The 24737-nt window shown below is 51.4% G+C and overlaps 1 protein-coding gene across 3 annotated transcripts in view; it reads left to right on the top strand.

Moving 5' to 3' along the window:
- Positions 1-24737, top strand: part of ints6l (integrator complex subunit 6 like) — a 263802-nt gene that overhangs the window by 123758 nt on the left and 115307 nt on the right. For all 3 annotated transcript variants that reach the window (XM_086002385.1, XM_086002375.1, XM_086002380.1), the window contains one exon: positions 13124-13307. In XM_086002385.1, coding sequence (XP_085858511.1) covers positions 13124-13307 — 184 coding nt within the window. The remainder of the gene's footprint in view (positions 1-13123; positions 13308-24737) is intronic.

Raw genomic sequence — 24737 nt, 5'->3', positions numbered from 1 at the left:
TATTTGGGGTTGGTCCGGTCAATGGTGATCCCCAGGATGTTGATCGTAATGCTGTTGAATGTCAAGGGGCGCTGGTTAGAATCTCGCTTGTTGGAGATGGTCATTGCATGGCACTTGTGTGGCGCGAATGTTACTTGACACCTATCGGTCCAAGCCTCAATGTCGTCCAGCTCTTGTTGCCTGCGGGCTCGAACTGCTTCATTATCTGAGGAGTTGCGAATGGATCTGAACACTGAGCAGTCATCAGCGAACATCCCCACTTCTGACCTTATGTTGGAGGGAAGGTCATTGATGAAGCAGCTGAAGATGGTTGGGCCTAGGACACTGCCCTGAGAAACTCCTGCAGCGATGTCCTGGGGCTGAGATGATTTTCAACAACCACAACTATCTTCCTATGTGCTAGATATGACTTGTTTATAGAGCGCCTTTTATAGCCTCAGGACATCCCAAAAAGTGTTTTTGTTGTGTAGTTACTGTTTTAGGGAAACTGTTGTGTAATTTCCTTTTTGGGAAATTGTAATCTACTGTTTAAGGGATTCGTGCCAACTTGTGAGAAATGCACCAACTGCTCTGATTAAAAAGATCGAAGTTTGTCGTATCTCAATAAGGGGATTGAGAAAGGAGCTTTGAAAGCAAACGCCAGTCCTCTGCTTTAGTTCTCTCGAGTACCTGGAGTACCATTTCCCCTCCATTACCAGCAGAGGTCAGAAACAAAGTGGGAGCTTTCGATGCTGAAGTCGGCTCTCGCCAGATACTGCCCATCAAACGCGGGCACTTCATAGAAACGCAGAAGATAGGAGCAGGAGTAAGCCATTCGGCCCCATGAACCTGCTCCGCCATTCAATGTGATCATGGCTGATCATCCAAATTCAGTACCCTGTCCCTGCCTTCTCCCCATACCCCTTGATCCCTTTAGCCTTAAGAAATATATCCAACTCCTTCTTGAATATATTTAATGAATTGGCTTCTACTGCCTTCTGTGGTAGAGAATTCCACAGGTTCACCACTCTCTGGGTGAAGAAATTCCTCCTCATTTCTGTCCTAAATGGCCTACCCCTTATCCTTAGACTGTGATCCCTGGTTCTGGATTCCCCGACCATCGGGAACATCCGCCCTGCATCTAGTCTGTCCAGTCCTGCCAGAATTTTATAAGTTTCAATGAGATCCCCCCTCATTCTTTTAAACTCCAGTGAGTATAAGCCCAATCGACCCAATCTCTCCTCATATGTCATTCCTGCTATCCCAGCTATCAGCCTGGTGAATCTTCTTTGAACTCCTTCCATGGCAAGAATATCCTTCCTCAGATAAGGCGACCAAAACTGCACACAATACTCAAGATGTGGTCTCACCAAGGCCCTGTACAACTGCAGCAAGACATCCTTGTTCTTGTACTCGAACCCTCTCACTACGAAGGCCAACATACCATTTGCCTTCTTAACCGCCTGCTGCACCTGCGTGCTTACCTTCAGCGACTGGTGTACAACACCACCCAGGTCTCGTTGCACTTCCCCATCTCCCAATCTATTGCCATGCAGACAATAAAATGCCTTCCTGTTTTTGACACCAAAGTGGATAACCTCACATTTAGCCACGTTATATTGCATCTGCCATGCTTCTGCCCAATCACCCAACCTGTCCAAATCATCCTGTAGTTTCTCGGCATCCTCCTCTCAGCACACACGCCCACCCAGCTTTGTGTCGTCTGCAAATTTGGAGATATTGCATCTAGTTCCCTTGTCTAGATCATTAATATATATTGTGAATAGCTGGGGTCCAAGGACCGATCCCTGCGGTACCCCACTAGTCACTGCCTGCCACTTGGAAAAAGAGCCGTTTATTCCAACTCTTTGCTTTCTATCTGTGATGCGCCATCAATTACTCAAAAGACTGAGGTTGAGCGAGTAACAATCAGGCTTTTATTAACTAAAGAATGAAGGTCTTGTCTCGAGTGGTCGACCCGTCCAGAATACTAAGGGACTGGGAGGTAGTCACTTATATACCTGGAATAGTGGGAGGAGTCAGCCGAGGCATGTCCAGACCTGTACCTAGTGGAATACACATACAGACACAGACAGGTATAACAGTGGTTTACCACAATCTGCCAACCAGTTCTCTATCCAAGTCAATACCTTGCCCCCAATCCCATGTGCCTTAACTTTACACGCTAATCTCTTATGCGGGACCTTATCGAAAGCCTTCTGAAAGTCCAAATACACCACGTCCACTGGTTCTCCCTTATCTATTTTACTAGTTACATCCTCAAAAAATTCCAGTCGATTAGTCAAGCACAATTTCCCTTTTGTAAATCCATGTTGACTTTGTCCGATCCTTCCTCCGTCTGTTGCCAGTCACGTCTGTGCTTCTGCTGCTAAACTAGTTTAGATGATCCAGGCCAACGCTTCAGTGTCTTAAAATAAAAGTGCTTTTAGAATCACGGACATAAACATTACAAAGCTGCCCCTAATGACTCCTTTTAGTTTGTGTCGCTGTCACACAACAGATTAATTAGACTCTTGCGCTCATGTAATTCATACAGAGACTCTCTTCTGTTCTTGCTGAGTAACAGGGTTGTCTATTTCTTTAAGAAGTACTTCACCTCGGGCTGAATTCAGAGAGATTTGTTTGATTTAATGTCCACTGTTTGCACACTCCCAGTGCTGCATTACAAGGTGTCCATCCTACGGCCCTGTGCCATCCCCGAGCCTGGCAATCAAAGCCCAGCAACTCCCGCCTGTTGTCATTTCCAATCGGCATTTCTTTGTTTGACCTGTTTGAAACTTGTGGGGCTGGAGGTTTGGAAAATGTGCTCTTTTTTAAGCACTGTTGTCTCTTTGATCAAGGCCTAAATCAGAGCCCTAGAATCTGTTGAGATCTCTGGACATTAATGGGCACATGGATTTCAACTATATTTTCGGACTCTAAGGCTGCATGATATGCACCTAACGGGCTCTGAGATCAGAAGCTGGGGCTCCCTGTTGTATTGGACTGTTCAATAATCTAGTCTGTACTGCTTGCTACTGTAACTTCTATTCGTGAATAAACCTGTTTAATAGTTTAAACCCTTATGAAAAATGTTCGGCAAGCACTTCCCATAGGACTCGCTGCTCTTGAAGCACTTGGCCTGAATGTGCAGTACTTACCATGGGCTCTCAAACAACCAATCAGCTGACACCTGTCCCTGCAGCACACCCTGCCCTATTACAGAAACCTTTACACAGCAGTGTAAACATAGCTGGGCAGTGTCAGTGTACCTGCATTTAGTTACGATTTAGGGCCTGCGCTAGATAGAAACATTATTTTAAAACTTTGCCCAATCTTTCATAACATATTCATCCAGCTCAGGGAATCAAAAACCTCCTGAACTAGAGATTCACATAAGCAGACTTCATTGTCATAGAGTCATAGAGTAATACAGCACGGATAGAGGCCCTTCGGCCCATCGTGTCCGCGCCGGCCATCAAGCCCTGCCTAATCTAATCCCATATTCCAGCATTTGGCCCGTAGCCTTGTATGCTATGGCATTTCAAGTGCACATCCAAATGCTTCTTAAATGTTGTGAGGGTTTCTGCCTCCACAACCCTTTCAGGCAGTGAGTTCCAGACTCCAACCACCCTCTGGGTGAAAAAGTTCTTTCTCAAATCCCCTCTAAACCTCCCGCCCTTTACCTTGAATCTATGCCCCCTAGTTATTGACCCCTCTACTAAGGGAAAAAGCTCCTCAGCATCCATCCTATCTATGCCCCTCATAATTTTGTACACCTCAATCATGTCCCCCCTCAGCCTCCTCTGCTCCAAGGAAAACAAACCCAATCTGCCCAGTCTCTCTTCATAGCTGAAGCGCTCCAGCCCTGGTAACATCCTGGTGAACCTCCTCTGCACCCTCTCTAACGCGATCACATCCTTCCTGTAGTGTGGCGACCAGAACTGCACACAGTATTCCAGCTGTGGCCTAACCAGTGTTTTATACAGCTCCATCATAACCTCCTTGCTCTTATATTCAATGCCTCGGCTAATGAAGGCAAGTATCCCATATGCCTTTTTTACCACCTTATCCACCTGTTCCGCCGCCTTCAGGGATCTGTGTACTTGCACACCCAGATCCCTCTGACCCTCCGTCTTGCCTAGGGTCTTTCCATTCATTGTGTATTCCTTTGCCTTGTTAGTCCCCCCAAAGTGCATCACCTCGCACTTTTCCGGGTTAAATTCCATTTGCCACTGTTCCTCCCATCTGACCAACCCATCTATATCGTCCTGCAGACTGAGGCTACCCTCCTCGCTATTTACCACCCTACCAATTTTTGTATCATCCGCGAACTTACTGATCATACCCTTTACATTCATATCCAAGTCATTAATGTAGACCACAAACAGCAAGGGACCCAGCACCGATCCCTGTGGTACCCCACTGGCCACAGGCTTCCAGTCACAAAAACAACCTTCGACCATCACCCTCTGCCTTCTGCCACTAAGCCAGTTTTGTATCCAATGTGCCAAGGCACCCTGGATTCCATGGGCTCTTACCTTCTTGACCAGTCTCCTGTGCGGGACTTTATCGAAGGCCTTACTGAAATCCATGTATACCACATCCACTGCGTTACCCTCATCCACACACCTAGTCACCCCCTCAAAAAATTCAATCAAATTAGTCAGACATGATCTTCCCTTGACAAAGCCACGTTGACTATCCCTGATTAATCCTTGCCTCTCCAAGTGGAGACAAATTTTGTCCCTCAGGATTTTTTCCAATAATTTTCCTACCACTGATGTTAGGCTCACTGGCCTGTAGTTCCCCGGTTTTTCCCTACTACCCTTCTTGAATAATGGTACTACATTAGCGGTTCTCCAGTCCTCTGGCACATCCCCTGTGGCCAGAGAGGTCCTGAATATATGTGTTAGAGCCCCCGCAATCTCCTCCTTTGCCTCACACAGCAGCCTGGGATACATTTCATCCGGACCTGGGGATTTATCCATTTTTAGGCCAGCTAAAACCGCCAATACCTCCTCCCTCTCGATGTTAATATGTTCGAGCATATCACAGTCCCCCCGCCCTATTTCTATGTCTACATCGTCCTTCTCCATAGTGAAAACAGATGCAAAAAATTCATTTAGAACCCCTCCTACATCTTCCGGCTCCACACACAGATTGCCACTTTTGTCCCTAATGGGCCCTATTTTTTCCCTAGTTATCCTCTTACCCTTAATATACTTATAAAACATCTTCGGATTTTCCTTTATTTTGCTCGCCAGTGTTATTTCATGGCCCCTCCTTGATCTCCTAATTTCTTTTTTAAGTATCCCCCTGCACTTTTTGTACTCCTCTAGGGCTTCCTCCGTCTTTAGCCTTTTGTATCTACCAAAAGCCCTCCTTTTTTTCCTAATCCATTCTCGTATATCCCCTGACATCCAAGGTTCCCTGTGGTTTTTGGAACCACCCTTGACCTTTACGGGAACATGTTGCCATTGTATGATCTCAATCTCCCTTCTGAAAGCCTCCCATTGCTCCGATGCGGATTTTCCTACAAGTAGCTGATCCCAGTCCATTTTGGCCAGATCCTGCCTTATCCTATTAAAATCGGCCTTCCCCCAATTTAGAACCTTTATTTCCGGCCCATCCCTGTCCTTTTCCATGACCACCTTAAATCTTACCATATTATGGTCACTATCACCAAAGTGCTCACCTACTAGCACTTTTTCCACTTGGCCGGCCACATTCCCTAGAATTAGGTCCAGTACCGCCCCCTCTCTTGTAGGACTTTCTACATGCTGGCTCAAAAAGCTCTCCTGGATGCACTTTAAGAATTCTGCACCCTCTGAGCCTTTCACACTCTGACTATCCCAGTTAATATTGGGGAGGTTGAAATCCCCCATTATTATTACCCTATTATTTGCACATTTCTCTGAGATTTGCCTACATATCTGTTCCTCTATCTCCCCCTGACTGTTTGGAGGCCTATAGTACACTCCCAGCAAAGTGCTTGCCCCCTTTTTGTTTTTAAGCTCCACCCATATGGCCTCATTAGAGGACCCTGCTAATATATCATCCCTCCTTACTGCAGTAATTGACTCCTTAATTAATATTGCGACACCCCCTCCTCTTATACCTCCCCCTCTGTCTCGCCTGAAGATTCTGTACCCCGGAATATTGAGCTGCCAATCTTGCCCTTCCCATTGACTAATTGCATCAGTCTATCAATTTTCAAGTGACATGGCTTTTATTTTAGTGGAATATTTTTATAGCACTAAATCTCTCAAACCTCCACAAGTGCCTCGCGTACAATGGATTGAGTGCAGTGAATGTAATGTAGGAAGTTCCTAGAACCAGCAGCAAGGTGAATGGTCAGTTTCTGCTGGTTATATGAGGAATGGCTTTATTGTACAATATTATTTGTGATTATTGCGGAATGAAACTGGCGACCAATATTGAAATCCATGCTGGGTCTTGCCGAGCTGTCCCTTCCTTATTGCCGCCCTCCTAATATTTCCTTTGCCTCAGAATTTATTTTTTCCTTGTGCCTTTGTGAAGCATCTTGGTTTTTTATTCCCTACGTTCAAGGTGCCATACAAATGCAAGTTGCACTTTTGATAAAAATATTTGTTTGTCCGTAAGCACATAACATAAGAAATAGGAGCAAGAGTCGGCCACACGGCCCATCGAGCCTGCTCCGCCATTCAATACGATCATGGCTGATCATCCACCTCAACTCCACTTTCCCGCCCGATCTCCATATCCCTTGATTCCCCCAGAGTCCCAAAATCTATCGATCTCTGTCTTGAATATACTCAACGGCTGAGCATCCACAGCCCTCTGGGGTAGAGAATTCCAAAGATTCACAACCCTCTGAGTGAAGAAATTCCTCCTCATCTCAGTCTTAAATGGCCGACCCCTTATCCAGAGCCGGTGTCCCCTAGTTCTAGGGTCTCTAGCCAGGGGAAACAACCCCTCAGCTTTCAAATTTTCAACAGAAAATATGGAAATTCACAGCAGGTCAGGCAGACGTGTAAAGAGAAAGAAAGGTGATGGTGTTTTGTGAGTATTGTTCATCAGGCAGATGCTGACTGGCCTGCTGTGCATTTCCGGCATTGTCTAATTTTGTCAAATCTCAAGCAATGTAGCTTTTCTTTTTTGTGTATTTATTTGGCCACTTTTCAATGTTCGGAGATCCAGACTTGAAACGGCATTCTCCCCTACACTGGTGGAAATGCAGGCAGAGCGCTCTCCCAGTGTACTGGTCGCTGGGAGTGGTGGTATAGTGGTTCTATTACTGGATTAGTAATCCAGAGGCCTGGACTATTGATCCAGAGACGTGTGTTCAAATCCCACCACGGCAGCTGGGGGGATTAAATAAATAAAATAAACCTGGAATAAAAAGCTGGTATCAGTAATGGAACTATCGGATTGTCTTAAAAACCCATCTGGTTCACTAATGTCCTTTAGGGAAGGAAATCTGCCGCCCTTCCCCGGTCTGGCCGATGTGTGACTCCAGAGCCACAGCAATGTGGTTGACTCTTAACTGCCCTCTGAAATGGCCAAGCAAGTCACTCAGTTGTAACAAACCGCTACAGAAAACAATAATAAGAATAAAAACGGACGAGCCACCTGGCCTCGACCTCTGCACTGGCTTTGAACATGATTATGACACGCCCAGCCCATTCGACCCTGCAAAGTCCTCCTCACTGACATCTGAGGACTTGTGTCAAAATTGGGAGAGCTGTCCCACAGACTAGTCGAGCAGCAGCCTGACATAGTCATACTCACAGAATCATACCTTTCAGTCCATGTCCTTTTCCTCCATCACCATCTCTGGGTATGTCCCGTCCCACTGCCAGGACAGACCCACCAGGGGTGGTGGCACTGTGGTATACAGTCGGGAACGAGTGGCCTTGGGAATCCTCAACATTGCCTCCAGACCCCATGAAGTCTCATGGCTTCAGGTCAAGCATGGGCAACGAAACCTCCTGCTAATTACCACCTACCGCCCTCCCTCAGCTGATGAATCAGTACTCCGCCATGTTGAACACCACTTGGAAGAAGCACTGAGAGTAGCAAGGGCACAGAATGTACTCTGGGTGGGGGACTTCAATGTCCATCACCAAGAGTGGCTCGGTAGCACCACTACTGACCGAGCTGGCCGAGTCCTGAAGGACATAACTGCCAGACTGGGCCTGCGACAGGTGGTGAGAGAACCAACAAGAGGGAAAAACCTACTTGACCTCGTCCTCACCAATCTCCCTGTCGCAGATGCATCTGTCCATGACAGCATTGGCAGTAGTGACCAACACATAGTCCTTGTGGAGACGAAGTCTTCACACTGAGGACACCCTCCATCGTGTTGTGTGGCACTGCCACCGTGCTCACAGATTCAGAACAGATCTAGCAGCTCAAAACTGGGAGTCCATGAGGCGCTGTGGGCAATCAGAATTGTACTCCATCACAATCTGTAACCTCATGACCTGGCATATCATTCACTCTATCATTACCATCAAGCCAGGGGACCAACCCTGGTTCAATGAGGAGTGCAGAAGAGCATGCCAGGAGCAGCACTAGGCGTACCTAAAAATGAGGTGCCAACCTGGGGAAGGTGCAACACAGAACTACATGCATGCTAAACAGTGAAAGCAGCATGCTATAGACAGCTGAATGATCCCACAATCAACGGATCAGATCAAAGCTCTGCAGTCCTGCCACGTCCAGTCGTGAATGGTGGTGGACCATTAAACAACTAACGGGAGGAGGAGGCTCCATGAATATCCCTGTCCTCAATGATGGTGGAGCCCAGCACATGAGTGCAGAAGACAAGGCTGAAGCGTTTGCAACCATGTTCAGCCAAAAGTGCCGAGTGGATGATCCATATCGGCCTCCTCCTGAGGTCCCCACCATCACAGAAGCCAGTCTTCAGCCAATTCGATTTACTCCACGTGATATCAAGAAACGGCTGAGCGCACTGGATACAGCAAAGGCTCTGGGCCCCGACAACATCCCGGCTATCGTGCTGAAGACTTGTGCTCCAGAACTAGCCGCGCCTCTAGCCAAGCTGTTCCAGTACAGCTACAACACTGGCATCTACCCGACAATGTGGAAAATTGCTAAAATATGTCCTGTCCACAAAAAGCAGGACAAATCCAATCCGGCCAATTACCTCCCTCATCAGTCTATTCTCAATCATCAACAAAGTGATGGAAAGTGTCATCGACAGTGCTATCAAGCGGCACTTGCTAATCACCAATAACCCGCTCACTGATGCCCAGTTTGGGTTCTGTCAGTACCTCTTGGCTACAGACCTCATTACAGCCTTGGTCCAAACATGGACAAAAGAGCTGAATTCTAGAGGTGAGGTGAGAGTGACTGCTCTTGACATCAAGGCAGCATTTGACCGAGTGTGGCATCAAGGAGCCTTAGTAAAAGTAAAGTCATTGGGAATCTGGGGGAAAACTTTACACTGGCTAGAATCATTCCTAGCACAAAGGAAATGGTCGTGGTGGTTGGAGGTCAATCATCACAACCCCAGGACATCGCTGCAGGAGTTCCTCAGGGCAGTGTCCTTGGCCCAACCATCTTCAGCTGCTTCATCAATGACCTTCCCCCCAACATAAGGTCAGAAGTGGCGAGGCACGCTGATGATTGCACAATGTTCAGTTCCATTCACAACTCCTCAAATAATGAAGCAGTCCATGCCCGCATGCAGCAAGACCTGGACGGCATTCAGGCTTGGGCTGATAAGTGGCAATTAACATTCGTGCCACACAAGTGCCAGGCAATGACCATCTCCAACAAGAGAGAATCTAACCACCTACCCTTGACATTCAACAGCATTAGCATCGCTGAATCCCCCACCATCAACATCCTGGGAGGGGTCACCATTGACCAGAAACTTAACTGGACCAGCCACATAAATACTGTGGGCACAAGAGCTGGTCAGAGGCTGGGTATTCTGCAGCTAGTGTCTCACCTCCTGACTCCCCAAAGCCTTTCCACTATCTACAAGGCACAAGTAAGGAGTGTGACGTAATACTCTCCACTTGCCTGGATGAGTGCAGCTCCATCAACACTCAAGAAGCTCGACACCATCCAGGACAAAGCAGCCAGTTTGATCGGCACCCCATCCACCACCTTAAACATTCACTCCCTCCACCGTGGCTGCAGTGTGTACCATCTACAAGATGCACTGCAGCAACTCCCAAACCCGCGACCCCTTCCACCTAGAAGGACAAGGGCAGCAGGCGCATGGGAACACCGCCACCTCCAAGTCACACACCATCCTGACTTGGAAATATATCGCCGTTCCTTCATCGTCGCTGGGTCAAAATCCTGGAACTCCCTCCCTAACAGCATAGAGTCATAGAGTTATACAGCACAGAAAGAGGCCCTTCGGCCCATCGCGTCCACGCCGGCCATCAAGCCCTGTCTAATCTAATCCCATTTTCCAGCATTTGGTCCGTAGCCTTGTATGCTATGGCATTTCAAGTGCTCATCCAAATGCTTCTTGAATGTTGTGAGGGTTCCTGCCTCTACCACCCTTTCAGGCCGTGAGTTCCACATTCCAACCACCCTCTGGGTGAAAAAGTTTTTCCTCAAATCCCCTCTAAACCTCCTGCCCCTTACCTTGAATCTATGCCCCCTTGTTATTGACCCCTCTACTAAGGAGAAAAGTTCCTTTCTAGCCACCCTATCTATGCCCCTCATAATTTTGTATACCTCAATCAGGTCCCCCCTCAGCCTTCTCTGCTCCAAGGAAAACAACCCCAGCCTGTCCAGTCTTTCTTCATAGCTGAAGCGCTCCAGCCCAGGTAACATCCTGGCGAATCTCCTCTGCACCCTCGCCAAAGCAATCACATCCTTCCTATAGTGTGGCGACCAGAACTGCACACAGTACTCCAGCTGTGGCCTTACCAGCGTTTTGTACAACTCCATCATAACCTCCCTGCTCTTATATTCTATGCCTCGGCTAATGAAGGCAAGTATCCCATGTGCCTTTTTAACCAGCTTATCCACCTGTTTTGCTGCCTTCAGGGATCTATGTACATGCGCACCAAGGTCCCTTTGATCCTCTGTCTTTCCTAGGGCCTTACCATTCATTGTGTATTCCCTTGCCTTGTTAGTCCGTCCAAAATACATCACCTCACACTTTTCAGGGTTAAATTCCATTTGCCACTGTTCCGCCGATCTGACCAACCCATCTATATCGTCCTGTAGCCTGAGGCTTCCCTCCTCGCTATTTACCACCCCACCAATTTTCGTGTCATCTGCAAACTTACTGATCATACCCTTTACATTCACATCCAAATCATTAATGTAGACCACAAACAGCAAGGGACCCAGCACCGATCCCTGCGGTACCCCACTGGACATAGGCTTCCAGTCACAAAAACAACCTTCCACCATCACCCTCTGCCTTCTGCCACTAAGCCAGTTTTGGATCCAATGTGCCAAGGCACCCTGGATCCCATGGGCTCTTACCTTCCTGACCAGTCTCCTATGCGGGACCTTATCAAAAGCCTTACTGAAATCCATGTAAACCACATCCACTGCACTACCCTCATCCACACACCTAGTCACCCCCTCAAAAAATTCAATCAAATTGGTCAGACATGATCTTCCCTTGACAAAGCCATGCTGGCTATCCCTAATTAATCCTTGCCTCTCCAAGTGGAGACTAATTCTGTCCCTCAGAATTTTTTCCAATAATTTCCCTACCACTGATGTTAGGCTTAGTGGCCTGTAATTCCCTAGTTTATCCCTACTACCCTTCTTGAATAATAGTACTACGTTAGCTGTTCTCCAGTCCTCTGGCACATCCCCTGTGGCCAGAGAGGTTCTGAAAATTTGTGTCAGAGCCCCTGCAATCTCCTCCTTTGCCTCACATAGTAGCCTGGGATACATCTCGTTTGGGCCTGGGGATTTATCCACTTTTAAGCCCGCTAAAACCGCTAGTACCTCCTCCCTCTCGATGCTAATATGTTCAAGTATATTACAGTCCCCCTGCCCGATTTCTATGTCTACATCGTCCTTCTCCATAATGAACACAGATGCAAAAAATTCATTTAAAACCCCACCTACATCATCTGGCTCTACACACAGCTTGCCACTTTGGTCCCTAATGGGCCCTACTCTTTCCCTAGTTATCCTCTTGCCCTTAATATACTTATAAAACATCTTAGGATTTTCCTTTATTTTGCTCGCCAGTGTTATTTCATGGTCCCTCCTCGCTCTCCTAATTTCTTTTTAAAGTATCCCCCTGCACTTTTTATACTCCTCTAGGGCTTCCTCTGTCTTTAGTCCTTTGTATCTGCCAAAAGCCCCCCTTTTTTCCCTAATCCATTCTCGTATATCCCTTGACATCCAAGGTTCCCTGGGCTTGTTGGTCCCACCCTTGACCTTTATGGGAACATGTTGCCATTGTACTCTCTCAATTTCTTTTCTGAAAGACTCCCATTGCTCCGATGTGGATTTTCCTTCAAGTAGCTGATCCCAGTCCACATTGGCCAGATCGTGCCTTATCATATTAAAATCGGCCTTCCCCCAATTTAGAACCTTTGTTTCCGGTCCATCCTTGTCCTTTTCCATGACTACCTTAAATCTCACCGAATTATGGTCACTGTCACCAAAGTGCTCACCTACTAACACTTCTACCACTTGCCCGGCCACATTCCCTAGAATTAGGTCCAGTACCGCCCCCTCTCTTGTAGGACTTTCTACATGCTGGCTCAAAAAGCTCTCCTGGATGCACTTTAAGAATTCTGCACCCTCTAAGCCTTTCACACTCTGACTATCTCAGTTAATATTGGGGAAGTTGAAATCCCCCACTATAATTACCCTATTATTTGCACAGTTCTCTGAGATTTGCCTACATATCTGTTCCTCTATCTCCCCCTGACTGTTAGGGGGCCTATAGTACACTCCTAGCACTGTGGGAGCACTTTCACCACAAGGACTGCAGCGGTTCAAGAAGCCGGCTCACCACCACCGTAAGGGCAATTAGGGATGGGCAATAAATGCTGGCCTTGCCAGCAACGCCCACATCCCAGGAATGAATAAAAACAAATGTATGACATAGTGTTGATTTTGGACACATTGCTAATATGTTAAACTATGTCTGTGTATTATGAACCTTCTCTTCCCGTTGCAGCTTCACCTGCCATTAAATTCCCCGCTGCCTGGCAGTGAATTGACAAAAGAACCATTCCGGTGGGATCAGAGGTTGTTTGCACTGGTCCTTCGCCTCCCTGGTGCTTCATCTCTCGAAGCAGAGCAGCTTGGCAGCGTACCTTCAGATGAGTCTGCTGTAACCCAAATGTGTGAAGTAACAGGAGGTGAGTGAACAATTCTACTGCCCAAGGGAAAGGACTTTCTTTTAGATTTCCTAGCCTATTGTATGGTTGCAGTACTTCCCTGCCTAGGTGGCTAGTGGGTGCAGTTGGGTGTGTGATGCTGTGAATGTCAAACATTAAGATACTGAAATGGAGGATTAGTGAGTGGTAGAAATCTTTGCAAGTCATTCTCCATTTAGTGAATTCACTGCCAGGGTGGATATCCTGTCAGAAATTCATACTTTATTTTTGCTAATTTATGCATTAAAATGCAAATCCTCGCAGCATTTTAAAAATAGAACTTTTTAAAAGAAACTTGTTTTGGGGACATGGGCAACACTGGCAAGGATGTATTTGTTGTCTATCCCTACTTACCCCAAGAAGGTGAGGGGCCTCCTTGTGCTGGTGATATTGGCCCAGTGACAATGAAGGAACGAGAATTTATGTCCCAAGTCGGGATGGTGTATTACTTGGAGGGGGATTTGGAAATGATGGTGTTCCCATGATATTGCTGTTTTTGTCTTTGGCGGTAGAGATCATGGGAGAGGGGATGCTGTTGAAGTAACCTTGGTGAGTTGTTGCGGTCCATTCAGTAGATCGTACATATTGCAGCCACAATGCGCCACTGATGGAGGGGGTGGGCACCGAGTCCAATAGCAGGACGCAGATTAAGTGAACTGCTTGTCCTGGATGGTGTTTTAGCGGTTGTACCTATCCAGACATGTGGTGAACATGCCATCACACTCCTGACTTGGGCTTTCTTTTGTTTTGAGATGGCAATTATGTGGTGTGACTATTATCTGCCACAGCTACTGCTTCCCCCCGCTCCCCCCGCCACACACTTCACTCCCATGAATTTTAAAATGGCAGCCCCTCCCAGCTGACAGCACGATCTAGACAACATCCAGGCCTGGGCTGACCAGTGGCAGATAACATTCGCAAGATCATCAGATGGGTTTTGGGGAGAAAGGGATCACCATGTCAAATGAGATCAAAGTGAAACATGATGGCAGATTAGCCATGGGAGTCAAGAGATTTAACATAAGGGATCAGCCGCAGAAACTAAGCGGGATATAGATTAGCAAGGTGTATCAGCCAGAGAGAGATTAATGAGGATCTGTCAGAGGGGGAGAGAGAGAGCGAGGGGTGAACAAGGATTGTCGGAATGAGAGAGAGAGAGAGCGAGGGGTGAACAAGGATTGTCGGAATGAGAGAGAAAGAGCGAGGGGTGAACAAGGATCTGTCGGAGGGGGAGAGAGAGAGAGCGAGGGGTGAACAAGGATCTGTCAGAGGGGGAGAGAGAGAGCGAGGGGTGAACAAGGATCTGTCAGAGAGAGAGAGAGCGAGGGGTGAACAAGGATCTGTCAGAGGGGGAGAGAGAGCGAGGGGTGAACAAGGATCTGTCAGAGGGAGCGAGGGGTGAACAAGGATCTGTCGGAGGGGGAGAGAGAGCGAGGGGTGAACAAGGATCTGTCGGGGAGAGAGAGCGAGGGGTGAACAAGGATCTGTCGGAGAGAGAGAGAGCGAGGGGTGAACAAGGATCTGTCAGAGAGAGAGAGAGCGAGGGGTGAACAAGGATCTGTCGGAGAGAGAGAGAGAGCGAGGGGTGAACAAGGATCTGTCAGAGGGGGAGAGAGCGAGGGGTGAACAAGGATCTGTCGGGGAGAGAGAGAGAGAGCGAGGGGTGAACAAGGATCTGTCGGGGAGAGAGAGAGCGAGGGGCGAACAAGGATCTGTCAGAGAGAGAGAGCGCGAGGGGTGAACAAGGATCTGTCAGAGGGAGAGAGAGAGCGAGGGGTGAACAAGGATCTGTCGGAGGGGGAGAGAGAGCGAGGGGTGAACAAGGATCTGTCAGAGGGGGAGAGAGAGCGAGGGGTGAACAAGGATCTGTCAGAGGGAGAGAGAGAGAGCGAGGGGTGAACAAGGATCTGTCGGAGAGAGAGAGCGAGGGGTGAACAAGGATCTGTCGGAGAGAGAGAGAGAGCGAGTGGTGAACAAGGATCTGTCGGGGAGAGAGAGAGCGAGGGGTGAACAAGGATCTGTCGGAGGGGGAGAGAGAGAGTGAGGGGTGAACAAGGATCTGTCGGAGGGGGAGAGAGAGAGAGCGAGGGGTGAACAAGGATCTGTCGGGGAGAGAGAGAGCGAGGGGTGAACAAGGATCTGTCGGAGGGAGAGAGAGAGCGAGGGGTGAACAAGGATCTGTCGGGGAGAGAGAGCGAGGGGTGAGCAAGGATCTGTCGGGGAGAGAGAGAGCGAGGGGTGAACAAGGATCTGTCGGGGAGAGAGCGAGGGGTGAACAAGGATCTGTCGGGGAGAGAGAGAGCGAGGGGTGAACAAGGATCTGTCAGAGGGGGAGAGAGAGCGAGGGGTGAACAAGGATCTGTCAGAGGGAGAGAGAGAGAGCGAGGGGTGAACAAGGATCTGTCAGAGGGGGAGAGAGAGCGAGGGGTGAACAAGGATCTGTCAGAGGGAGAGAGAGAGAGCGAGGGGTGAACAAGGATCTGTCGGAGAGAGCGAGGGGTGAACAAGGATCTGTCAGGGAGAGAGAGAGAGCGAGGGGTGAACAAGGATCTGTCGGAGAGAGAGAGCGAGGGGTGAACACGGATCTGTCGGAGAGAGAGACAGCGAGGGGTGAACAAGGATCTGTCGGGGCGAGAGAGCGAGGGGTGAACAAGGATCTGTCGGGGAGAGAGAGAGAGAGCGAGGGGTGAACAAGGATCTGTCAGAGGGAGAGAGAGCGAGGGGTGAACAAGGATCTGTCGGAGGGAGAGAGAGAGCGAGGGGTGAACAAGGATCTGTCAGAGTGAGAGAGAGAGAGCGAGGGGTGAACAAGGATCTGTCGGGGAGAGAGAGAGAGCGAGGGGTGAACAAGGATCTGTCAGAGGGAGAGAGAGAGAGAGAGCGAGGGGTGAACAAGGATCTGTCAGAGGGAGAGAGAGAGCGAGGGGTGAACAAGGATCTGTCGGACGGAGAGAGAGAGCGAGGGGTGAACAAGGATCTGTCGAAGGGAGAGAGAGAGCGAGGGGTGAACAAGGATCTGTCAGAGGGGGAGAGAGCGAGGGGTGAACAAGGATCTGTCGGGGAGAGAGAGAGAGAGCGAGGGGTGAACAAGGATCTGTCGGGGAGAGAGAGAGCGAGGGGTGAACAAGGATCTGTCAGAGAGAGAGAGCGCGAGGGGTGAACAAAGATCTGTCAGAGGGAGAGAGAGAGCGAGGGGTGAACAAGGATCTGTCGGAGGGGGAGAGAGAGCGAGGGGTGAACAAGGATCTGTCAGAGGGGGAGAGAGAGCGAGGGGTGAACAAGGATCTGTCAGAGGGAGAGAGAGAGAGCGAGGGGTGAACAAGGATCTGTCGGAGAGAGAGAGCGAGGGGTGAACAAGGATCTGTCGGAGAGAGAGAGAGAGCGAGTGGTGAACAAGGATCTGTCGGGGAGAGAGAGCGAGGGGTGAACAAGGATCTGTCGGAGGGGGAGAGAGAGAGTGAGGGGTGAACAAGGATCTGTCGGAGGGGGAGAGAGAGAGAGCGAGGGGTGAACAAGGATCTGTCGGGGAGAGAGAGAGCGAGGGGTGAACAAGGATCTGTCGGAGGGAGAGAGAGAGCGAGGGGTGAACAAGGATCTGTCAGAGGGGGAGAGAGAGCGAGGGGTGAACAAGGATCTGTCGGGGAGAGAGAGCGAGGGGTGAACAAGGATCTGTCGGGGAGAGAGCGAGGGGTGAACAAGGATCTGTCGGGGAGAGAGAGAGCGAGGGGTGAACAAGGATCTGTCAGAGGGGGAGAGAGAGCGAGGGGTGAACAAGGATCTGTCAGAGGGAGAGAGAGAGAGCGAGGGGTGAACAAGGATCTGTCAGAGGGGGAGAGAGAGCGAGGGGTGAACAAGGATCTGTCAGAGGGAGAGAGAGAGAGCGAGGGGTGAACAAGGATCTGTCGGAGAGAGAGAGCGAGGGGTGAACACGGATCTGTCGGAGAGAGAGAGAGCGAGGGGTGAAAAAGGATCTGTCGGGGCGAGAGAGCGAGGGGTGAACAAGGATCTGTCGGGGAGAGAGAGAGAGAACGAGGGGTGAACAAGGATCTGTCGGAGAGAGAGAGAGCGAGGGGTGAACAAGGATCTGTCAGGGAGAGAGAGAGCGAGGGGTGAACAAGGATCTGTCGGAGAGAGAGAGCGAGGGGTGAACAAGGATCTGTCAGAGGGAGAGAGAGCGAGGGGTGAACAAGGATCTGTCGGAGGGAGAGAGAGAGCGAGGGGTGAACAAGGATCTGTCAGAGTGCGAGAGAGAGAGCGAGGGGTGAACAAGGATCTGTCGGGGAGAGAGAGAGAGCGAGGGGTGAACAAGGATCTGTCAGGGAGAGAGAGAGAGAGAGCGAGGGGTGAACAAGGATCTGTCAGAGGGAGAGAGAGAGAGAGCGAGGGGTGAACAAGGATCTGTCGGACGGAGAGAGAGAGCGAGGGGTGAACAAGGATCTGTCGGAGAGAGAGAGAGAGCGAGGGGTGAACAAGGATCTGTCGGAGAGAGCGAGGGGTAAACAAGGATCTGTCGGGGAGAGAGAGAGCGAGGGGTGAACAAGGATCTGTCGGAGAGAGAGAGAGCGAGGGGTGAACAAGGATCTGTCAGAGAGAGAGAGCGAGGGGTAAACAAGGATCTGTCGGGGAGAGAGAGAGCGAGGGGTGAACAAGGATCTGTCAGGGAGAGAGAGAGAGCGAGTGGTGAACAAGGATCTGTCAGGGAGAGAGAGAGCGAGGGGTGAACAAGGATCTGTCAGGGAGAGAGAGAGAGCGAGGGGTGAACAAGGATCTGTCGGGGAGAGAGAGAGCGAGGGGTGAACAAGGATCTGTCAGAGGGAGAGAGAGCGAGGGGTGAACAAGGATCTGTCAGAGGGAGAGAGAGAGAGCGAGGGGTGAACAACGACCTGTCGGGGGGGGAGAGAGAGCGAGGGGTGAACAAGGAACTGTCGGAGAGAGAGAGAGAGAGCGAGGGGTGAACAAGGATCTGTCAGGGAGAGAGAGAGAGCGAGGGCTGAACAAGGATCTGTCGGGGAGAGAGAGCGAGGGGTGAACAAGGATCTGTCAGAGGGAGAGAGAGCGAGGGGTGAACAAGGATCTGTCAGATGGAGAGAGAGAGAGCGAGGGGTGAACAAGGATCTGTCGGGGAGAGAGAGCGAGGGGTGAACAAGGATCTGTCAGGGAGAGAGAGAGAGCGAGGGGTGAACAAGGATCTGTCGGGGGGAGAGAGAGAGCGAGGGGTGAACAAGGATCTGTCAGGGAGAGAGAGAGAGAGCGAGGGGTGAACAAGGATCTGTCGGGGAGAGAGAGCGAGGGGTGAACAAGGATCTGTCGGGGAGAGAGAGAGCGAGGGGTGAACAAGGAACTGTCAGAGGGAGAGAGAGAGAGCAAGGGGTGAACAAGGATCTGTCAGAGGGAGAGAGAGAGCGAGGGGTGAACAAGGATCTGTCGGAGGGGGAGAGAGAGAGCGAGGGGTGAACAAGGATCTGTCAGAGGGAGTGAGAGAGAGAGAGAGGGGTGAACAAGGATCTGTCAGGGGGAGAGAGCGAGGTGAACAAGGATCTGTCAGGGGGAGAGAGAGAGCGAGGGGTGAACAAGGATCTGTCGGGGAGAGAGAGCGAGGGGTGAACAAGGATCTGTCAGGGGGAGTGAGAGAGAGCGAGGGGTGAACAAGGATCTGTCAGGAGGAGAGAGAGCGAGGGGTGAACAAGGATCTGTCAGAGGGAGAGAGAGCGAGGGGTGAACAAGGGTCTGTCAGAGGGAGAGGGAGAGAGCGAGGGGTGAACAAGGATCTGTCGGGGAGAGAGAGAGAGCGAGGGGTGAACAAGGATCTGTCAGAGAGAGAGCGAGGGGTGAACAAGGATCTGTCGGGGAGAGAGAGAGAGCGAGGGGTGAACAAGGATCTGTCAGAGGGGGAGAGAGAGCGAGGGGTGAACAAGGATCTGTCAGAGGGAGAGAGGGAGAGCGAGGGGTGAACAACGATCTGTCGGGGAGAGAGAGAGCGAGGGTTGAACAAGGATCTGTCGGAGAGAGAGAGCGAGGGGTGAACAAGGATCTGTCGGAGAGAGAGAGAGCGAGGGGTGAACAAAGACCTGTCGGGGAGAGAGAGAGAGCGAGGGGTGAACAAGGATCTTTCAGAGGGGGAGAGAGAGCGAGGGGTGAACAACGATCTGTCGGGGGGGGAGAGAGAGCGAGGGGTGAACAAGGAACTGTCGGAGAGAGAGAGAGAGAGCGAGGGGTGAACAAGGATCTGTCAGAGAGAGAGCGAGGGGTGAACAAGGATCTGTCGGGGAGAGAGAGCGAGGGGTGAACAAGGATCTGTCAGAGGGAGAGAGAGCGAGGGGTGAACAAGGATCTGTCAGATGGAGAGAGAGAGAGCGAGGGGTGAACAAGGATCTGTCGGGGAGAGAGAGCGAGGGGTGAACAAGGATCTGTCAGGGAGAGAGAGAGAGCGAGGGGTGAACAAGGAAGTGTCAGAGGGAGAGAGAGAGAGCGAGGGGTGAACAAGGATCTGTCAGGGAGAGAGAGAGCGAGGGGTGAACAAGGATCTGTCGGAGGGGGAGAGAGAGAGCGAGGGGTGAACAAGGATCTGTCAGAGGGAGTGAGAGAGAGAGCGAGGGGTGAACAAGGATCTGTCAGGGAGAGAGAGAGAGGGGTGAACAAGGATCTGTCAGGGGGAGAGAGCGAGGGGTGAACAAGGATCTGTCAGGGGGAGAGAGAGAGCGAGGGGTGAACAAGGATCTGTCGGGGAGAGAGAGCGAGGGGTGAACAAGGATCTGTCGGGGAGTGAGAGAGCGAGGGGTGAACAAGGATCTGTCAGTGGGAGAGAGAGCGAGGGGTGAACAAGGATCTGTCAGAGGGAGAGAGAGAGCGAGGGGTGAACAAGGGTCTGTCAGAGGGAGAGGGAGAGAGCGAGGGGTGAACAAGGATCTGTCGGGGAGAGAGAGAGAGCGAGGGGTGAACAAGGATCTGTCAGAGAGAGAGAGCGAGGGGTGAACAAGGATCTGTCGGGGAGAGAGAGAGAGAGCGAGGGGTGAACAAGGATCTGTCGGGGAGAGAGAGCGAGGGGTGAACAAGGATCTGTCAGAGGGGGAGAGAGAGCGAGGGGTGAACAACGATCTGTCGGGGAGAGAGAGAGCGAGGGTTGAACAAGGATCTGTCGGAGAGAGAGAGCGAGGGGTGAACAAGGATCTGTCGGAGAGAGAGAGAGCGAGGGGTGAACAAAGACCTGTCGGGGAGAGAGAGAGAGCGAGGGGTGAACAAGGATCTGTGAGAGGGGGGAGAGAGAGCGAGGGGTGAACAACGATCTGTCGGGGAGAGAGAGAGCGAGGGGTGAACAAGGATCTGTCAGAGAGAGAGAGCGAGGGGTGAACAAAGACCTGTCGGGGAGAGAGAGAGAGTGAGGGGTGAACAAGGATCTGTCGGGGGAGAGAGAGAGAGCGAGGGGTGAACAACGATCTGTCGGGGAGAGAGAGAGCGAGGGGTGAACAAGGATCTGTCGGGGAGAGAGAGAGCGAGGGGTGAACAAGGATCTGTCGGGGAGAGAGAGAGAGAGCGAGGGGTGAACAAGGATCTGTCGGGGAGAGAGAGAGCGAGGGGTGAACAAGGATCTGTCGGGGAGAGAGAGAGAGAGAGAGCGAGGGGTGAACAAGGATCTGTCGGAGAGAGAGAGAGAGCGAGGGGTGAACAAGGATCTGTCAGAGGGAGAGAGAGAGAGAGCGAGGGGTGAACAAGGATCTGTCAGAGGGAGAGAGAGAGCGAGGGGTGAACAAGGATCTGTCAGAGAGAGAGAGAGCGAGGGGTGAACAAGGATCTGTCAGAGAGAGAGAGAGAGCGAGAGGTGAACAAGGATCTGTCAGAAGGAGAGAGAGAGCGAGAGGTGAACAAGGATCTGTCAGAAGGAGAGAGAGAGCGAGGGGTGAACAAGGATCTGTCGGGGAGAGAGAGAGCGAGGGGTGAACAAGGATCTGTCGGGGAGAGAGAGAGCGAGGGGTGAACAAGGATCTGTCAGAGGGAGAGAGAGCGAGGGGTGAACAAGGGTCTGTCAGGGAGAGAGAGAGAGCGAGGGGTGAACAAGGATCTGTCAGGGAGAGAGAGAGCGAGGGGTGAACAAGGATCTGTCAGAGAGAGAGAGAGAGAGCGAGGGGTGAACAAGGATCTGTCGGAGAGAGAGAGAGCGAGCGGTGAACAAGGATCTGTCGGAGAGAGAGAGAGAGAGCGAGGGGTGAAGAAGGAACTGTCAGAGGGAGCGAGAGAGAGCGAGGGGTGAACAAGGAACTGTCAGAGAGAGAGAGAGAGAGCGAGGGGTGAACAAGGATATGTCGGGGAGAGAGAGAGCGAGGGGTGAACAAGGATCTGTCGGGGAGAGAGAGAGCGAGGGGTGAACAAGGATCTGTCAGAGAGAGAGAGAGCGAGGGGTGAACAAGGGTCTGTCAGAGGGAGAGAGAGAGCGAGGGGTGAACAAGGATCTGTCGGAGAGTGAGAGAGAGCGAGGGGTGAACAAGGATCTGTCAGGGAGAGAGAGAGCGAGGGGTGAACAAGGATCTGTCGGAGAGAGAGAGCGAGGGGTGAACAAGGATCTGTCAGGGGGAGAGAGAGCGAGGGGTGAACAAGGATCTGTCGGAGAGAGAGAGCGAGGGGTGAACAAGGATCTGTCAGAGAGAGAGAGAGCGAGGGGTGAACAAGGATCTGTCAGAGGGAGAGAGAGAGCGAGGGGTGAACAAGGATCTGTCGGAGAGAGAGAGCGAGGGGTGAACAAGGATCTGTCGGGGAGAGAGAGAGAGAGCGAGGGGTGAACAAGGATCTGTCGGAGAGAGAGAGAGCGAGGGGTGAACAAGGATCTTTTAGAGAGCGAGCGAGGGGTGAACAAGGATCTGTCAGAGGGAGAGAGAGAGCGAGGGGTGAACAAGGATCTGTCGGAGAGAGAGAGCGAGGGGTGAACAAGGATCTGTCGGGGAGAGAGAGAGAGAGCGAGGGGTGAACAAGGATCTGTCGGAGAGAGAGAGAGCGAGGGGTGAACAAGGATCTTTTAGAGAGCGAGCGAGGGGTGAACAAGGATCTGTCGGAGAGAGAGAGAGCGAGGGGTGAACAAGGATCTGTCGGGGAGAGAGAGAGCGAGGGGTGAACAAGGAACTGTCGGAGAGAGAGAGAGAGCGAGGGGTGAACAAGGAACTGTCGGAGAGAGAGAGAGAGAGCGAGGGGTGAACAAGGAACTGTCAGAGAGAGAGAGAGAGAGCGAGGGGTGAACAAGGATCTGTCGGGGAGAGAGAGAGCGAGGGGTGAACAAGGATCTGTCGGGGAGAGAGAGCGAGGGGTGAACAAGGATCTGTCGGAGAGAGAGAGAGCGAGGGGTGAACAAGGATCTGTCGGAGAGAGAGAGAGAGCGAGGGGTGAACAAGGATCTGTCAGGGGGAGAGAGAGAGAGCGAGGGGTGAACAAGGATCTGTCAGAGGGAGAGAGAGAGAGCGAGGGGTGAACAAGGATCTGTCAGAGATAGAGAGAGAGAGCGAGGGGTGAACAAGGATCTGTCAGAGAGAGAGACAGAGCGAGAGGTGAACAAGGATCTGTCAGAAGGAGAGAGAGAGCGAGGGGTGAACAAGGATCTGTCGGGGAGAGAGAGAGCGAGGGGTGAACAAGGATCTGTCAGGGAGAGAGCGAGGGGTGAACAAGGGTCTGTCAGGGAGAGAGAGAGAGCGAGGGGTGAACAAGGATCTGTCAGGGAGAGAGAGAGCGAGGGGTGAACAAGGATCTGTCAGAGAGAGAGCGAGGGGTGAACAAGGATCTGTCGGACGGAGAGAGAGCGAGGGGTGAACAAGGACCTGTCGGAGAGAGAGAGCGAGGGGTGAAAAGGATCTGTTGGAGAGAGAGAGAGCGAGGGGTGAACAAGGATCTTTCAGAGAGCGAGCGAGGGGTGAACAAGGATCTGTCGGGGGGAGAGAGAGCGAGGGGTGAACAAGGATCTGTCGGAGAGAGAGAGAGAGCGAGGGGTGAACAAGGATCTGTCGGAGAGAGAGAGCGAGGGGTGTTCAAGGATCTGTCGGAGAGAGAGAGAGAGCGAGGGGTGAACAAGGAACTGTCGGAGAGAGAGAGAGAGCGAGGGGTGAACAAGGAACTGTCGGAGAGAGAGAGAGCGAGGGGTGAACAAGGATCTGTCGGAGAGAGAGAGAGAGCGAGGGGTGTTCAAGGATCTGTCGGAGAGAGAGCGAGGGGTGAACAAGGATCTGTCAGAGGGAGTGAGAGAGCGAGGGGTGAAGAAGGATCTGTCAGATGGAGAGAGAGAGAGCGAGGGGTGAACAAGGATCTGTCGGGGAGAGAGAGCGAGGGGTGAACAAGGATCTGTCGGAGAGAGAGAGAGCGAGGGGTGAACAAGGATCTGTCGGAGAGAGAGAGAGAGCGAGGGGTGAACAAGGATCTGTCGGGGGAGAGAGAGAGCGAGGGGTGAACAAGGAACTGTCGGAGAGAGAAAGAGAGAGCGAGGGGTGAACAAGGATCTGTCGGAGAGAGAGCGAGGGGTGAACAAGGATCTGTCGGGGAGAGAGAGAGCGAGGGGTGAACAAGGATCTGTCAGAGGGAGAGAGAGCGAGGGGTGAACAAGGATCTGTCAGATGGAGAGAGAGAGAGCGAGGGGTGAACAAGGATCTGTCAGATGGAGAGAGAGAGAGCGAGGGGTGAACAAGGATCTGTCGGGGAGAGAGAGAGCGAGGGGTGAACAAGGATCTGTCGGAGAGAGAGAGAGCGAGGGGTGAACAAGGATCTGTCGGAGAGAGAGAGAGCGAGGGGTGAACAAGGATCTGTCGGAGAGCGAGAGAGCGAGGGGTGAACTAGGATCTGTCAGGGAGAGAGAGCGAGGGGTGAACAAGGATCTGTCGGGGAGAGAGAGAGCGAGGGGTGAACAAGGATCTGTCGGAGAGCGAGAGAGAGAGCGAGGGGTGAACAAGGATCTGTCGGGGAGAGAGAGAGCGAGGGGTGAACAAGGATCTGTCGGAGAGCGAGAGAGCGAGGGGTGAACAAGGATCTGTCGGGGGGAGAGAGAGAGCGAGGGGTGAACAAGGATCTGTCGGGGAGAGAGAGAGAGAGTGAGGGGTGAACAAGGATCTGTCGGGGAGAGAGAGAGCGAGGGGTGAACAAGGATCTGTCGGAGAGCGAGAGAGCGAGGGGTGAACAAGGATCTGTCGGGAGAGAGAGAGCGAGGGGTGAACAAGGATCTGTCAGAGGGAGAGAGAGAGCGAGGGGTGAACAAGGATCTGTCGGAGGGAGAGAGAGAGAGCGAGGGGTGAACAAGGATCTGTCGGAGAGAGAGAGCGAGGGGTGAACAAGGATCTGTCAGAGGGAGAGAGAGCGAGGGGTGAACAAGGATCTGTCGGAGAGAGATAGAGCGAGGGGTGAACAAGGATCTGTCGGGGAGAGAGAGAGCGAGGGGTGAACAAGGATCTGTCA

This window comes from Somniosus microcephalus, chromosome 1 (assembly GCF_052327205.1).
Source record: "Somniosus microcephalus isolate GS21.2 chromosome 1, FLI_Smic_1.0, whole genome shotgun sequence".
NCBI lineage: Eukaryota > Metazoa > Chordata > Chondrichthyes > Squaliformes > Somniosidae > Somniosus > Somniosus microcephalus.
This window is presented reverse-complemented; position numbering and strand designations above follow the sequence as displayed.